Source organism: Carettochelys insculpta, chromosome 7, assembly GCF_033958435.1.
Source record: "Carettochelys insculpta isolate YL-2023 chromosome 7, ASM3395843v1, whole genome shotgun sequence".
NCBI classification, from domain to species: domain Eukaryota; kingdom Metazoa; phylum Chordata; order Testudines; family Carettochelyidae; genus Carettochelys; species Carettochelys insculpta.
The window spans coordinates 21,737,474-21,755,610 of record NC_134143.1 but is presented as its reverse complement, the minus strand read 5'-3'; the positions used below and the strand labels follow the sequence as shown (position 1 = coordinate 21,755,610).

Genomic DNA, 18,137 nt, shown 5'->3' with positions numbered 1-18,137 from the left:
ATATTTGTTACATGTGCAGTTAGTACTTAGCACAACAGTCCTCCAATCAGTACCATTTCCTGTGTTTGCAATATCAATATGATGTTTCACAGGGGTCCTTTCCTGGTAGCCATGGGTCGTTCCTGGCACCCAGAGGAGTTCAACTGTGCTTACTGCAAGACATCTTTAGCAGATGTGTGCTTTGTGGAAGAGCAAAACAGTGTGTACTGTGAACGCTGCTATGAGCAGTTCTTTGCACCAACTTGTGCCAGATGCCACACCAAGATCATGGGGGTAAGTCAGAAGAGTTACATAACTTCACATGTAAGTGCTCATTTCATTGGCATTAGAAATTGAGTACTTTTGATTATAGGAAACTAATTAAGTATTAAATTCTTCTGCTTTCTTCAACAATAATTTCCTAGTCTGTTAATTGTCATAGAGTAAAACACATATGGGCTACGTCTACACGTGAAGCCAACATCGAAATAGCTTATTTCGACGTAGAAACATCGAAATAGGCTATTTCGATGAATAACGTCTACACTTCCTCCAGGGCTGGCAACGTCGATGTTCAACTTCAATGTTGCGCGGCACCACATCGAAATAGGCGCTGCGGGGGAACGTCTACACGCCAAAGTAGCACACATTGAAATAAGGGTGCCAGGCACAGCTGCAGACAAGGTCACAGGGCGGACTCAACAGCAAGCCGCTCCCTTAAAGGGCCCCTCCCAGACACAGTTGCACTAAACAACACAAGATACACAGAGCCGACAACTGGTTGCAGACCCCGTGCCTGCAGCATGGATCCCCAGCTGCCGCAGCAGCAGCCAGAAGCCCTGGGCTAAGGGCTGCTGCCCACGGTGACCATAGAGCCCCGCAGGGGCTGGAGAGAGAGCATCTCTCAACCCCCCAGCTGATGGCTGCCATGGAGGACCCGGCAATTTCGACGTTGCGGGACGCGGATCGTCTACGCGTTCCCTACTTCGACGTTGAACGTCGATGTAGGGCGCTATTCCGATCCCCTCATGAGGTTAGCGACTTCGACGTCTCGCCGCCTAACGTCGAAGTTAACTTCGAAATAGCGCCCGACGCGTGTAGCCGCGACGGGCGCTATTTTGAAGTTAGTGCCGCTACTTCGAAGTAGCGTGCACGTGTAGACACAGCTATGGACTTACAAAATCATGTTACTATACTGTCTGGAGATTAGGGCATTACTGTACTTATCAGCCTATATATAGAAAGTTTGTAATATGAATAACTTCTCTTTTTAAACTGTAGTTTATTTTCACTCTTTCCTCCTAAAATTAAAATGTATTGCTCTTGTGTTCTTCTTGCTAAATTTAGGCAAAATATGAGCTGATGCTATGCAGGCCTCTTCAGACATGGCTTAATCCACAAAGTTCGGGCTTGGATCAGCTATTAATGAATCTGCTACATGAACGGCAAGACTCCTGCTCTAGAGAAATCATGATAATTAGATTTTTAAAAAGAGCAGAACCTGCTTCTGTTTGTCTTATACACTTCTATTAGATTTCATGCCTAGATAGATACTGTAGTAGTGACTGACATTCTATGAATACCTTTACAAGCTGCTGGAGTAGCAGATGATGATGACGACAGTGTTAGCAATGGATTTGTTTATACAAATGAGAAGGAAAATGAGCCATACTGGGATGCCAGATATGTTACCAAGTGTCTCTTAAAGTTCTTCCATGTTAACAAGTTATGTGTATAATATTTGTTTTCACTACTCTGCCCCACTCCTGACTTCTGTCTCAGGGTTTGGGGAGTGAGAGCTTTACTTACTGCTAGGAAGTTCAGCATGAGACAGGTGAGGTGAAGTCCTGGGTCCAGTGAAGCCCTGCATACTGGCACATTAGGGGGAATGTTAAAGCAAAGCCATTAAAACGTGTAACTTACCTGAATCAGCTCTTCTCTGTGGATTTCTGTCAGCACCATAGCAAAGCTGCCAGCTGCATCTGTTTACATTTGTGAGATTTTTTTAGTCTGTTTTTTTACTTCTTAGCACTGAGAGGTTCATACATGAATTCAAGCCCATTTGTCAGATGTAATTCTTTTGCAAACAGTAAACAAAGTTAATACATCTCACTGGTGAGTCTGTAATGAGATGTAGGGCAAATATAAATGAGACTGTGTTGTCTAGCAAGTTGGAACAATGGACTGAAACCCTGGCAACTATTTTCAGTCCCTTGTGCCTCAGTCACTACAGATTAAAAAATGAGGAAACCTAAGAAACGTACTGTGAAACAGATGCCCCATAAAACAGAAAGTAAGATACATGAAATCAGTGGCTTTCAACCTTTCCAAGCTATTATCCCCTACAAGAAGTCTGATTTTGTCTTGGTATCCCCAAATTTCACATCACTTTAAAATTACTTGCTTACAAAATCAGACATAAAAATACCAAAGTGTCACAGCACAGTGTAACTGAAAAATACTTAACTTTCTCACTTTTATAATTTGTTTGAAATAAATCAATTGAAATATAAAGATTGTACTTATATTTCAGTGCATAATATATAGAACAGTGTAAATGAGTCATTGTATGTATGAAATTTTAGTTTGTGCTGACTTTGATAGTGCTTTTTATATAGTCTGTTCTAAAACTAGGTGAGTTGTTGTACCCACTAGAATAGCTCTGTTTACACATGCACCTGGTTGAGAATAACTACATTAAGTAAGTCACAAATCACACAGACTGCTAGGTAACTACTTTGGGCCTGATCCTCACCAGGTGTAAACCAGTGTATTTCCACTCCTATTAATAAAACTAAATCCCCTGATATGTGCCTGCACTTGTGCACATGCACAGAATGGGGGTGGAGAAGAGAGAGAGAGATCAAAACTTGCTTTTGTGCAGACTCTCCCAGCGAGGAGGGAACCATGGGTTGTGCTGATGCAGTCAACTGGCTGAACCGAGCTGTTGTTTGTTAGATGTTCAGTGGTTTTGTTTTGACAATAAATCGTATTAGGAGGTTTCCAGAGCTTTGAATGGAGGCAGAGCTTTCCCATAGGAGTAAACATTGCTACTCAGGATTTTATTTCCTCATTTTAAAAATTCCTTGAGCTGTTGAGTTATATCTTGGGGGGATGAGGGGAGGGAAACCTGGCTGATTTGAAAATGAGGAGCCCAGGGTATCTCCAGTTTATATTTGTTTGCCTGTAGGTGGGTCTAGTATGTGTTGTATTTTGCTGTTTTTGTTTTTCAGGAAGTGATGCATGCCTTAAGGCAGACTTGGCACACAACCTGCTTTGTCTGTGCTGCCTGTAGGAAACCATTTGGGAATAGCCTCTTCCACATGGAAGATGGAGAGCCCTACTGTGAGAAAGGTATAACCCACAACAGAGCATGAAATCAGTGTCTTGTCTCTAACATCAAGCTATACAGGTGTTTGAGTCTGTGTTTCCCCCAGCTTCCCTTGCCTCTTTCAGATTAGCCAGACTGTTTGTTGGACAGTCCTGCTTTGGAGTGCTTATTCCTCCTCTGGTACAGAGACAAAACCGAACAGTTTTATCCATTAACAGATCAGGAACATTATAATGGACAGCATGATCTTACGCGTGCTGGGGATGTGCCTCAAAATGGCACTTCCTTTTTGGCATGACCTTGCAGGCATAGGTGCAGAGTTTTGATTTTCCTGGTGTTTGCTTCACTCCTGCTCTACCCTGAAGCCCTCTTGGCCTCTTTCCCTGAGGCTCTGCCTCTTCTCATCCTGTCCCATCAGCCCTGTACCCCTACTCCCTCCTCACCGTTCCCATCCACTTCTCAAGGTGCCTCCCACCAGCCATTTGCTGACTGATGGGGCCTCTTGAACAGCTGATAACATAGCCAGCCCTGAAAGTCTGCTGAATAGTTGACTGGTGACCAGCCCCAGGGCCGGAACCACCATAGATGGTTTTTCCTGTGGTGTGTTTGAACCCCAGAGCTTCTATGGAGCTGGGAACTTCCCCTACATACACAACACTTGCAGGGGAGGGCTCACACTGTTCAAGAGGTGCAGAGTGCCCAATATTCCAGCAATATGCAAGTTGTGGCGGACAGGCAGAAGTTTGCTCCCTTCCCAATGCGTAGCTCCTCCCAGCAGACGTTTGTATCTTTTCTCTCTCTTATTCATGTTTGTGTCTCTGGTTCGTCTTGGCTTTTTTTTAAATTAGGGCATTTATTAATCGTATCTCCTGGTGCTTCACCCATTGCCCAGATCCATGCCCTCGTTCACTCCTGCACTCCTCCCATGCAGAGCGCCCACTCCTACTCCCTTTCTGCACCCTCCATCCCCCCCGACCCTGATGCCTCCCTCCCAGACCCCTCACCCCCTTCCTGGTCCCACCCTCCAAGACCCCACACCCCTCTCCTGCACCATCCTCATGTTCAGACTCCCTTCCCGCACCCTGCTCCTCTCTCCCAGAACCTTATCCCCACCCTGACCCCTCCCTTCCAGACCCTGTACCCCAGACCCTCCTGCACCTTTCCTCCCACCTAGACCCCCACTCTCAGCCTCCTCCTGCACCCCACATCACCCATTCCCGATCAGTGATGGTTTGGTTTTGTTTTGTTTTTGCTTCTCCCTTTTGTTGTCCCTGATTGATTTGTCTGCGCTTCCCCACCCCTGAACTGTGGCTTCAAAGCACAACTGTTTCTTAACAACTGGGAAGAGCTGGGCCCAGACTCTTGAAAACTGTGTTACAGGGAGGGCATATGGCTAAAGGTTGCTAGCTAGGTGAAAGAGCTCCCAAGCAGGATCAACCTAGGGATGTAAAATCCTGTTTAATTAGTTAACCAGTTGAACACTAAGTTTAACTGGTTAAACAGTTAAATGGGGGAGACTGCCCTGGCCAGGCTGGAACAACCACCACCCATGGTGGGCCCTGCAGCGTGGATCGGTAGGGGGCTGCTCTAGCTCCCACCAGTTAATCGTAACCATTAAGCCTCATCCATTTAGGTTAACCAGTTAAGCATTAACATCTCTAGATCAAGCCCTAAACTAAATTGTGATGTGGTCTTTCCCTCCACATGCTCTGTCTCTCTTCCTGCATTCCTGGCTTCATCTGTCTCTGTGGTAGTGAAATATGGAAAGCTTACAGGTCAAAGAGTACTGCCTAAATTCTGGATTTAAAGAGGGATAAATCTACAGTGGATTAGATTATGGGCCCTAACATGGACTTCCTTAGGGGAGACTTGTGGCAGCTTTTCACCACAACCCTAATAACCTGAATATTTTTTTTAATTCTTGCAATTTTTTTCTACTTCTGCTATATCTTTTCTGAGATACAGTAACTCCAGAAAGAAGTCAATAGTCAAAGTTAGGCTATATTAACCAATGGGTACAGAGTTATTACAATGTTTTCTATTTAGTTTAAAATTCTGGTATTCCAATATTAATTTGAGAATATAAATACATAGCAGGGAGGGAAATCTAACTGGTGCTTAGACTATTCATCATGCCATCCCCCCGGCCTTTGTGTAGTATGTTGTATGCATTCATGTTGAGCTTATGATTCTTCTGTAATGTGTGTTTATAATCAATCTATCTGTGCCTATCTATGAAGAGAACATGACTTTGAAATTTCTGACTTGTGTATGTTTATATTTAGTGCCGTAATACTGCAGTAAAGTGTTTTGCAGTGAATTTCTGTTTTAAAAGAAGGAAAGGAAAGGGGGAAAAACTGCTCAAAAATGTCACCCTTGGAAAATTTCACTTGGATGTAGAAAAGAATTCTAAATAAAAATAATCCCAAGAGTCATTGCTAGGCACATCTGTTTGTTTTGGGTGTAATATGCTTATGTTCCAAGTTTGTTCTAAATTTGGTTTTGTTTTATTTTAGATTACGTTGCTTTGTTCAGCACAAAATGCCATGGCTGTGATTTTCCTGTTGAAGCAGGAGATAAGTTCATTGAAGCCCTTGGACATACTTGGCATGATACCTGCTTCATTTGTGCTGTAGGTACCTACATTAAAATAAAAATTATAACTCTAGACTCTTATTAGAATTTATGGTATTACACTGAAAGAATTCAGTTTAGTATGTCTGAGGGTGGGAAGTCATTGATGGGTTTAAATAATGTTTCCTTTTCTCACTTTCATTGGAATAGCTAAATTTGATCTATGTTGCTAATGTGAAGAAACACTAAAGGTATGTCTACACAGCAGCCTTATTTCAAAATAATGCTGCTACACACAAAAATGCATTTTGAAGTAGCACTTAGCTCTTTTGAAATACAGCATCTACACACTTACACTGTGTCTACACTAGAAACACCTGTCGATAGCAGTGTCTGACGGAACAGATGTTCTGACAAAACTTCTGTCGACAGATCATGTCTACACATAAAAGTGGATCGATCTTTCGATCTGCTCTGTTGACAAAAGGGCCCCCAGGAGCATCTAAATGGCTTTTTTACCAACAGTTTCTGGTGACAAAATGCATTTTGTGGACAAAACCCCAGTTGTGTAGACAAAACTCTCTAGTGTAGACATAGCCAGAGAACCTATTTCAAAATAGAGCGATTGGATCCACTATAGCTTATTTCAAAATGGGCTCTAGTCCCTATTTTAAGAGCACCTATTTTGAAATAGCTGTTTTGAAATAGGTGCTATTCCTCATAGAATGATGTTTACCAATTTCAAAATAAGCCAGCCACTATTTCAAAATTATTTCAAAATAGTGGTTGCATTGTATAGATGCTAGGATATTTATTTTGAAATAACAGCTATTATTTTGAAATAACTTTGCTGTATAGACCTACCCTAAGAGAACATTTACCCTTTTTGGCAGAGTGTAAGCAAATTTGGTAAGCAGATACTGGTATTATTCTTAACTAAACTGGCACATAACAGTAAATCAGGATTTAAAATAGATCTCAGGCAATGATACTTTCACCAAATGTTCTGTTTATACAGTTGTACAATTTGCATTTTCACACAGAAATGAGTCAATTCAGAAAAAAATTAATACTAATTTGTACAGATGATAGTCATCTTTCTGTTTTTGACTGAATGTAGGTATTACAAAGATACACAAAAACAATGCAATACTCAGCCCTTGTCACCCATTATGACTCCCACCTGCACTCATCCATTAGGCCATGTCCCCCTGGAGCTATTAGTAATATTCCAAGTCTCTCACCAGCTACAAATAATAGACTGTTTTCAGAGAGGTAGCCGTGTTAATCTGTTTCAGCAAAAACAACAAGGAGTCTGGTGGCACCTTAAAGACTAAAAATTGTATTATGGCATAAGTTTTCGTAGAGACAGCCTTCAGTCATTCACTAATTCCTCTGGGGCCAGACACCTCTTTAATGAACTTCAGGAAGTATAGAATTGATTGTGTGTACTACTACTACTTAACTGTTGTACTCCATGTGGAGCATAGGTCATTGATTGTGTATGCTGAATGCTAATTAAGTTAATGGATATTGTCTCTCTATGAGACATGTTCTTCAGCTACATAATATGCTTCTTTTTTGAAAATGTGAATGTCTTAAGTTGATACTTGCATTCTCTTGATTCAACATCAGATTTGTCATAAAAACATATTTAATCACTTATAAAACATGCCGTCTCTGAATAATTTCTGTTCTGGTGCATTTGCACTTTTAAGTAGTTATTTTAGCTGGTGGGACCCAAAGTTTTGTAGGGTTGATACTACCCCTTTGTTCTGTTAATGTAATTTGCTCAGCTGTCCCACCCCAATTTACCCTAGTGGTTTTAGTGGCATATAAAGCCAGAGATTGACATGGATTTTTCTGTCTGTGCATTTCTAATATGCTCCTTCCATTGTTCTTAATGTGCTTTGTTTATATCCATCTGAGTAGCACATTACTGTAACTAGCATTGTGTAGTCTTATTGTTCCAGGGCCTTCCATAGATATAGCGTGAAAAGTGAGGACTCAGTAAGATCACCTACTCAGACTTCAGTGTTAAGGTTAGATTCTGATAAGATCTTACATTGATTACTCCTAACTCCTTAACTGGTCTTAGTGAAAGCTATCAGACTTCCATGCTATTCATTGGCTGTGTGTACATTAGTCCCCTTCTTCTACATGGCATGCTGGCACTTTGAAGTTTCACACTTTGAAGTTGCTGCAGGGAAAATTAGCCTAATGAGGTGCTGCATAGTCATTGCAGCACTTCATTAGTATTCTCCATTCAGGCTGATTACCATGCCCCCTTTGAAGAAGCGGGCTAGTGTACACACAGCCATTGAGTCATTGTATCAGAATCTAGTATGTAAAGACTAAGAAGTAATAAAACTGTTAACCTTCCTTTTTGTGATTCCTTATTGTTTAATCTTTATTTTTAGGTGTGCCATGTGAATTTAGAAGGTCAGCCATTTTACTCCAAGAAGGATAAACCACTGTGCAAGAAACATGCTCATGCCATCAATGTGTAAAAGAAAATCTGAAAGCCTGTGGCACTGGCTAACATTTCTCATTGGGGGAAGCTATTGAACACTTCTGATGTCTAATTTTAATCACTTGTGTAAACAGAACATACTTTTGCATAGTTTCTACAGAAAGTTGAATGAACACTCAACAGCAAATCATTCAAATATTACTGAGTCAAATATTATTGCAAAAGTTAGAACAAAAATTAAAGGTTAACATAAAATTCTAAAATGTTTTGTGTAAAAATAAGTAATGAAAATACTCAGACCAGCCATAGAGCTCAGAACATATTTAAAAACAATTTAACACCCATCCTTGGTATTTGTTACGAGAAAATATTAAGTGCCAGAGTATTAATTGTAAAATAATTTATAGAATCATAGCTCATAGCTTTAAATTAAGATTGGTAGGTCAGAATTCTTCACTAAAAAAGAAGTGCTATTCCATTATTTGTCATGGTGCTATCTCAAAGCACCAATTGCTTGTGTTTTGTATGTTCTAGAGAACGTCTGAGCTCCTCCCCTGCAACATGCTATCAAAACTCCGCAGCCCATCTGTACTACAACAGCTGCTTTTCTGCATATAAAAGCCAGAGCTGGCACTAAGGAGCAGCAAGCAGGGTAACTTCATGGTGTCCCATGCCACAGGAGGCCCCACAAATCTAAGTTGCTCAGGCCTCAGTGTCAGCTCCAAGTTGTGGGGCATGGGTCAGTGAGGCTTTGGGTTTCTGCTTGTGACACAGTAAGTCCAATTTCATCCTTGTTTGGTGGACCCCCCGAAATGTGCTTGTGGCTGGGCTCACACCCCTGGCTGAGTACTGCTGCCATAGGTTTTCCCAAACAAGAAGTTCGTCTAGAATCCAAATAGAACTACCATGCTAAGGAGAAGATGTGTGACTCAAACTTTGGGAATCAGGATTAAAATTTTATGCCTGTAAGTCTTTGCATGGTCCAGTCACATTCCCCAACAGGATTGAGACAAGAAAGTTTTCAGTTAGCACACATGCACAATGGATTATTTCAATTTTCTAATCAGAGTGGAAAAGGGGAACTGACTTTCTCTAATTTGCTCTTATTTGGAATGAGTGGGTCCATGTTGTGTTTCTAGTCAAAGCTGATATATCTTTCCATTTGGCCTTTGAATGGAAAACTTCTAATCAGTACTTGTTAGCACTTCAGAGGCAGCCTCCATTTAGCGCAGCTAGGAAAGGTATGAATGGGAAATATCCTGGGCGGGTTCTCTATTCAATCATACATCTTTGGAAAAGAGACGCCCTTTTTTCTTATTATTAATGTTAGTGAAGACTGATAAAACACTTCATTGCACAGCACCAAATCACAAGCACGTGTTCTTATTACTGTGATAAGATTTTTTTTTTTTTTTAAGTACAACACATCCCAGGTGTGATTGTGGTTGCTGCAATAAGAAGATACCAAAGCTCTCACACATAAGATAAAGTTATTACTTGTTAAAACATTTTAAAAACATTTGACACATTCTTGCAAGTATTTAGAAAAGCGCATATATTGTGAAAAGCAGCAACTGTAGCTTTGGATTTCAAAATTGAAGTATCAGTGGTAATTTTGTATGTTTTTTATTGCTAATTGGTGTCAAAAAGTAATCATACTTAAGGACAGAAAGTTCCGTCATTCTTCAAGTTTTCAGCTATTTATTTGGAGTGAGCATTATGATTGTATAGTGACTGACAGCATACAGTATTGACAACAGCAACTCAGTATTTCTCAGGCTCCAGTTACCTAAGGATGTAATGTATGGGTCCCATTTTGATCCCACCTGCATCCCAGTGTCTCTTGTATTTTTACAAAGTCTAAATATGAAAGTGAATCATTTAGTGGTTGTCTTTTCCCTCCTAAAATTCTGTTCTCATTTTGGGAAACATGACATATTTTTCTTAAAGGATGAAAAGCATATGCAATGGATTGTAGGCGGGCCAAAATAATAGGAACTTTTGTCTCTAACATGAACGCTTCATATTGTCTGTGCGAGTTAACTTCATAGATCCTGAAAAAAATAGTACCAAAGTTAATATTGCCCTTTGGCAGATATGTGTTGCGTGACCTCTATTTATGTCATAGAGAATCTTGTTTTCAAAAATTTTAGCATTGTCACAAGGATTAGATTTTTACATGGATGAATTGTTTTTAAATAGTTTTGCTAGGATATTAAGTACAAGCATTTTTTCCATTTATTGGCCAAATCCTCAGCTGGTGTAAATCTGCATGACCACTTCAGCGAAGGATCTGGCTCCCTGCATTCACTGCAGGATAAGTTACAATCAGTGCAAGGAAAAATTAATCTTCCATTTATATTTGATTTTGGTTCTCTAGACCAGGGGTGCGCAAAGTGGGAGGTGTGCCCCCCAGATGGGGCATGTGCCTCCCAGACAGGGCATGATATTTTGTAAAGGGGGCACAGCACAATTGCCTCTTCCCCACTCCTGCAGCTTCTGCTGCCTCACCAGCTCTCTGCTTTCTCCTGTGTGGCCTCCATCACTGCTGTTGCCAAGGGAATGACCCCTCCTCGCCATTGGGCAAATCTGAATGCACAGAGGACCTGAGTGGAGACAGCTGGCAAGTTCCCGGTTTCATAAAGTACCCTTCTGGGGGTCCCTCTTTGGTACTCTCCCCCTGAACACATCTCCCACTTTGGGGTTTCCCCTGAAGCCTCCCAGCACCCCCTTCCTGAGTGTCCCACATGCTTCCTGTGCAAGCCCCACCCCCGCATCCCTTCCTGTGGTCCTCCCACAGGTTGGGAGGGGGCCGTGGCTAACTGCAGGGACGAAAAGCGGGGCCCAATATAAGAATTTGCTCACCCCTGCTCTAGACAGTGATGTAGGGTTCTATCCACCCTACTTTTCAAAAATGTCAAGATATTTTAAGACTCTATTGCCATTAAATTATATTGTTTATCGTTCTTTATTATTTGCAGTCGAATCAGTATCTGGATATATGGGACACCAAGGATAGGGAACATGGCATCATCTCTCTCAGGTGGCCTTTGTATATTACCCATTGGGAGGGATTTGCATCTAAGGTTATGTCTACACTACAGCAACACTCTACCGTGCTGCAGTTAGACTGCTGCAATGCTGGGTATAGACTCCAGCAATGGAAGGAATTTTGCCATCACTGTTAGTAAATCCACCCTTTGAGAAGTCGTAGCTAGGTCAACAGAAGAACCCTGACTTTATGTCATCTTAGCTACGTCTACACTAGAGTGATCTGTTGACAGAAGTTGCTGTCAGAAGAGATTTTCCGACAAAACTTCTGTTGACAGATCACAGCCACAAATGAAAGCGGGTCGCTCTGTCAATCTCTCTGTCGACAGAGAGCGGCCAGACTGCCTGACTGCTCATTTGACAGAATGGCCAACTGGAAGCACAGCAGACAGGGCTGCCCAGTGACCTGGAAGCCCTGTCTGTTGACAGAGGGCCCTTGGCGTGTCTATATGGCTTCTTCGTTGACAGATTCTGTTGAGAAAGGCATTCTATCTCATGGGAAGAGGCAGAAGGCTGTTGACAAAAGGGTTGAGTGCATTTTTAGTGTGGATGCACCTCGGGTTTTGATGACAAAATGGGTGTTTTGTCCAAAAAAAAAAAACCAAACAAAAAAACCCTTCTAGTTTAGACATAGCCAGAGGATTTAAGGTTTTTCACAACCCTGAGTGATATAGCTAGATCAACCTAAATTTAACCTTTGCTTTCTAATATGATCCAAAAATAAGGACTCTATTTACCCACAGCTGAAATCTATATTTAGACACCATTTTTGCACAAACCTCAACCAGCAGCTGGTGCATGGTAGGGTACTATTCTGAATCACTTTGGGTAATATACTGTGTAATCACCTTAACGGTTCTGTGATGTAGAACACGCTCCTAGAACAAATAAGATACCCGTTCACTACTCAGAATAGAATGTGTACATTATATATTGCTGCTGTTGCTGCTGCACAAAAAGATCATGTTTATGTTTAATATGTATTGTTTATGTTTTGTCATAATTATATGGGGTTAAATCATAAGTCTTCTTAAAGTAAACTTTTAATTGTAACTGACATGGGAAATTTTGCCTAGAAGAGAAAAATACTGTACCTCTGAATGGCCAAATGATAAAGAATTACGTTTTTTTATTAAAGATTTGCAAAAGTACCCATCTTAAATCTAATTAAAAATAGTTTTCAATCCCTATGTAGCTGAAAGTTTCAAAAATAAACTTCAGACTTTGAAGGGTTTTTTTGTTTTTTCTGCTTAATTGCAGCACAGAAAATAAACACTTCAGAAGAAAGCATCACTGTAATAGGATGTTCAATATTTGTCAAAAATTGTTGGTATTTTGGTTCGTCAGATCACACAAAAAAACTCAGACAAAATAAGAAAAAGCTTTTAAGTTTTTGGTCCTTCAGTGGTCAGTAACATAGGTGAAATGCTTTATTTAATATTATTTTTCTTATATTAAATAATGTGAATGTCTGTGACACTAAACACACTTATTAGTGTGTATTGCTGGGCAGTATAATGTTTATTTGCAATACTTGTCTCCTGATAATAGACAATTTGTTTCATATTTTATAAATGGTTACATTTGCAACTGAGTGATTTAATGGCTGCAGTGATCATGCTAGGAGTGTAGCTTTTATATAAAATTTCTGAAATGTTGACTTTATACCACAAGTGCCCTTGGTTTTATGGTCTTTTTTTTTTTTTTTAAGTCTCTAGTTGTTAGTTCAAAAACAGATTGTAGTGTGTTTTTGAGGTGTGAGTAAACATATCTTTCATGGGTTATCTGTGCCAATATTCTAGCAATAAAAGGGATGTGCAAATACGTTTTGAGGTTTATGCTTTGGATATATTCATTAATTTTTTTTCAGCAGTTGACAGCTTTCAGCCAAGAAATGCTAGTTAGGAGATAGAAGCAAATGTATATTGTTTATATCAGAACCTTAAATTAAAAAATGCATTGGTTCAGCCTTCTATAGTTGTATAGCAATACTGAGCAGGTGGTAAGTATGTTGAAAAGATGTAGTGCCTAGGAGTTGTAACTGAGCAAGACTTGTACATTTACAGGCCTTATTGCATCAACTGATGTTACTTAAAATAATCTGATAATCAAGAGACAAATTTTGTCCTCAGTTGCAAAGGTCTGATGTGATTTACAGTGGTGAAATTGAGGGCAAAGTTTGGCCCCAACTGGTCAGATTTTTATTCTGTTTTTTCCCCTAACAAAAGTGTTCTTTAAAGAATACAGTAGGATCTTAATATTTGCAAGGGTTCTGTGTTGAGAACCCTCGCAAATGTTGAATTTTGCAAATCCGGCAGCCTGCCCCAGAGCCTGGGGAAGCGGTGGCTGCTGGTGGTCCCTACCTGGGGCCCTGGGGAAGCAACAGCTCCCAACAGTCCCTGCCTGAGGCTCTGGGGAAGCAGCATCTGCTGGCCATCCCTGCCCAGAGCCCTGGGGCAAGTGGTGGTTATCGGTGCTCTTGCCCAGTGCCCCAGGGGGAAGCGGCGGCTGCCAGTGCTCCGTGCCTGCGGCCCTGGGGGAAGCAGCTGCTTGGCTGTTCACAAATAATTGAATTCACAAACATGAAGTTTGTGAATCTTGAGACCCTACAGTATTCAAAAAGAATCTAACCCATCTGATTTAACTCTGCTGCCATGTTAAGCTGGCAAATCAGAAATAAATTTGTACATAACAGTGGTTTTTTTTAAACAGGCTTTTTTTTGCACGTTATTAATCCTCCCCCTTAAAAGTTCAGTTTAAAAAGACATAGTTGTAGCTAATAAATAAATTTGATATAAACATATATATATAAAATAATAAAGGGATGGACCACTTTAAATGGCATTAATGAGTTCCATATCAGGAAGAGAGTGTGCATACACTTTCATTTTATTTTACAGCTATAACTGTTTACAATTTATATGTGGAAAAAAATTAGAGGTGGTTCCACTGAAATGAAAGTTTATTGGGAAAATGAGTCTATAAGGATGATCAGCAGTTAAACAGTTTACCTTTATATCTTCATTACTGTCTATTTCTAGCTTGACCTTTTACCCTTTGCATTAAGAGATTCTTATTGCAAGAGAAATTGTGCCATGTCTGCTCTAAAGATGGGCTATTGTTTCAAGGGTCGGGGGTAGGGAGTTTGTAAATCATAAATCTTTAACTCAGCATGAATTGCTGCTGACTAAGAAAGAAAAAAAGGAGTTGTGAAAAAAGTGCTGCCAGCCACCGTTGGATATACAATGAAATGCTTTGTTCCCCTGGCCAAATCAGAGAGCTAGGCTGAGATTGAGATTAGAGAAGTTCCATGCCTTATCTCTTTAAAGCATATATTTAAACATCTATAAAGGGGTATGTCTATACAGCAAAGTTATTTTGAAATAGCAGCCACTATTCTGAAATAATAATGCAAGCATCTACACAATGCAACTGCTATTTTGAAATAATTTTGAAATAGCTTTCGCCTTATTTCAAAATAGGGAAACCCTATTCCATGAGGAATCCTGCCTATTTTGAAATAGGTATTTTTAAATAGGGGCTCTGTAGACAGGGAATAGAGCCTACTTCACAATAAGTTATAGTGCGTTCAATGGCTCTATTTTGAAATAAGCTCTATTGTGTGTAGATGCTCTATTTCAAAATAGCTAAGTGCTATTTTAAAATGCATTTCATGTGTAGCTGCGCTATTTTAGAATACTTCTTCTGGACTAGCTTATTCAGGGATAACAGTGCTGTGTAGACATAGCCAAGGCAAAGTCCTCACCTCTCTGAGGAAGAACTGAGATAAAACAAACTATCGAACTGCTTGCTTTACAGACTAAATTGTGAAGAATTCTAACATTATTTCCCTCAACTTTTTATAGAAATAAATGTCACATATAGGCCGTGTCTGCACTAGCCCCAAACTTCGAAATGGCCATGCAAATGGCCATTTCGAAGTTTACTAATAAAGCGCTGAAATGCATATTCAGCGCTTCATTAGCATGCGGGCGACCGCGGCACTTTAAAATTGATGCACCTCACTGCAGTGCAGCTTGTCCCGACGGGACTCCTTTTCGAAAGGACCCCGCCTACTTCGAAGTCCCCTTATTCCCATCTGCTCATGGGAATAAGGGGACTTCGAAGTAGGCGGGATCCTTTCAAAAAGGAGCCCCGTCGGGACGAGCTGTGCGGCGGCGAGGTGCATCAATTTCGAAGTGCCGTGGCCGCCCGCATGCTAATGAAGCGCTGAATATGCATTTCAGCGCTTTATTAGTAAACTTCGAAATGGCCATTTGCGTGGCCATTTCGAAGTTTGGGGCTAGTGTAGACGTAGCCACAGAGCTCAATTGTTAAGACTTCCTTGCTGTTTTGTTGACAGAGAGATTCCTTATCCTTCTCTGGAATGGGTTTAGTCGTATTAAAGGAGTGTGTGTCCAATGAGCTGAAAGGATCTCAGGAAATTTGCACAGGACAGTATTTTGTGTATGGAGGAACTCTGCTGTCAGCCCAGGCTCCACAGTCTTCCTCTGAAGGAGTTTCCAGTTGTACTGCTCTAATTGTCTGCTCCCCAATTGTATATCATATGAACCATTTGGCCCTGGAGCCTCTGTGAGGTGGCTGGGCCTCCATGGTGTATGGGACAGAGAAGCCTGCTGGAAAGCTATTACTATATCCCTCTGACTTTTTTGGGGTCTTCTATGACACTTTCCTCTATACTATCAAAACAAAAAAGCAGTCATGTAGCACTTTAGAGGCTAATAAAATAATTTATTAGGTGATGAGCTTTCATGGGACAGACCCACTTCTTCAGATCATAGCCATAGCACAACAGACTCAATATTTAAGGCACAGAGAACCAAAAATAGTAATCTAGGTTGACAAATCAGAAAAATATTATCAAGGTGAGCAAATCAGAGAGCAGAGGGGCAGAAGGGCCAGGGGAGTCAAGAATTAAATAAAGCAAAGTATGCAAAAGAGCCCTTACAATCTGTTCTGGTACGGCTATGATCTGAAGAAGTGGGTCTCTCCCATGAAAGCTCATCACCTAATAAATTATTTTGTTAGTCTTTAAAGTGCCACTGGACTGCTTTTTTGTTTTGATTATCTCTCTGTTGCTATGCTCTATACTGTGTTGCAGAGTTAAAAATGTGAGTCTCAGTGTTTCCTCGAACAAAACTCCTCTCCTCTTAGCCATAGGAATTTTGTCCATGCAATAACTTTCAGACTGGCCTGCAGACTTAAGTGGTAATCACAACCAGAAATAAAAAATGCCTCCATAAGAGAAAAGATTCTTTCAAATGTCCATTGATTTTAACTTTCAGGAAGGCATTGATTCATTTACAGAGCAAAGAATCATTATGAATTTGTAATTAAAAATTTGACAAATAATTCTACCTTATTTTTCCCTCACCATGAAAAATATTTTCCAGTTTAATTATTTTAAAAAAGTTCACTCACTAGTACAGAATAATTTTTTCTTTTATGAAGTGCCAAGCTTTCATGGAAGCCATTAGAAAATAAGCAATTAAATTAGTTTAGCTAAATTGATAACTCTTTTAAGGAGATGGGAGGTAGAGAGGAAGGGTCAGGTTGAACAAAAGGGATGGTTCACATAAGAAGGTATGTGGAATGAATATTGCCTGTTATAAAAAATCCATGCAATTGGCTGTCCTTTTGAAAGTTTTTGATTGTGGTAATGTTAAGTCGCTTATTCTGGGTTTTTCCAAGACTGAGGAAAGGATTTTTTTTGGTTTTATTTAAGTGTGGAAAAACCACATAAATTCTGATACTTGTTATTTCCATGGGATTTGAAAACATTACAGTTCAGAAGAGCAAAGAGTGGGTGTGTAAGTGGAAAAAGATTTTGTGGACTTTAACAATATTATTGTCTGAGTATTTGTTAAGTGTAAAATTATATTTATGATTAAGGTTTAGTTTACTTTAAATAAATCTTAAACAATATTATTTAATGCAAGTGTGCACATGCATACATGTGTAAGGTTGACATATGTATAGTACTGGACAAATAGTCAGAACTGAGCCATAGACTCCTTTATGGGGGATGCAGCGTATGCATGCGAAACTTGAACATGCCTTTTTGCACTCAGAATTACGTGTGTATCTGAGTATATAAACCTTTAACCCCCTGATTTGTACCAGTAGTCAGGTAAATTTGTGGTTTATGATACAGTGGTCATACATTTACATGATCATGTACATTTGTGGCTGAAACATAATTGTAGGAGTAAAAAGCAGGACGTATTTGTAAAAATTTGGGTCTATATGGAAAATGTTACCTCAGAAAAAGAAGAGTTTTGTTACAACAAAATACATATTTTACAGTCATTGTTTTCATGAGGCCTCTCTTTTTATTCTCAGGAAGTACTTTACATTGCTAATGTTGTCAGTGCGTTCAAGGCCCTATCTGGCATGCCACATTTGGGGAAACTTCCACTATATTCAGTGAAAAGTCTTCATGATTGAGGAGTGCAAACTCAAGTCCCCTGGAGAAGCAATGTTATCTAAAGCAGACATGAGCTAACTTTTTACATCAGGTCCCACTTTTCAACACTGCAATTATCAGGTCCCTCCCAATTTGTGTAATGTAATCCAAATCAATGGAAATTTTGGTCATGTTCATGTTAAAAAAACCAAAACAAAACAAAAAAACCTTTTGGCAAGTGTAAGAAAATTAGTATGTAGAATGTAAATGCTTTATTATCAGTATATAAATGTGAATACACA

At 40.0% G+C, this 18,137-nt stretch overlaps 1 protein-coding gene across 11 annotated transcripts in view; it reads left to right on the top strand.

Moving 5' to 3' along the window:
* The window catches only part of LDB3 (LIM domain binding 3), a 189,991-nt gene extending 180,219 nt beyond the window's left edge, over positions 1–9,772 (top strand). For all 11 annotated transcript variants that reach the window (XM_075000116.1, XM_075000122.1, XM_075000124.1 and 8 more), the window contains 4 exons: positions 93–273; positions 3,213–3,333; positions 5,827–5,942; positions 8,305–9,772. In XM_075000116.1, coding sequence (XP_074856217.1) covers positions 93–273; positions 3,213–3,333; positions 5,827–5,942; positions 8,305–8,394 — 508 coding nt within the window. In that variant the 3' untranslated portion in view covers positions 8,395–9,772. The remainder of the gene's footprint in view (positions 1–92; positions 274–3,212; positions 3,334–5,826; positions 5,943–8,304) is intronic.
* The last annotated feature ends 8,365 nt before the right edge of the window (positions 9,773–18,137 follow it).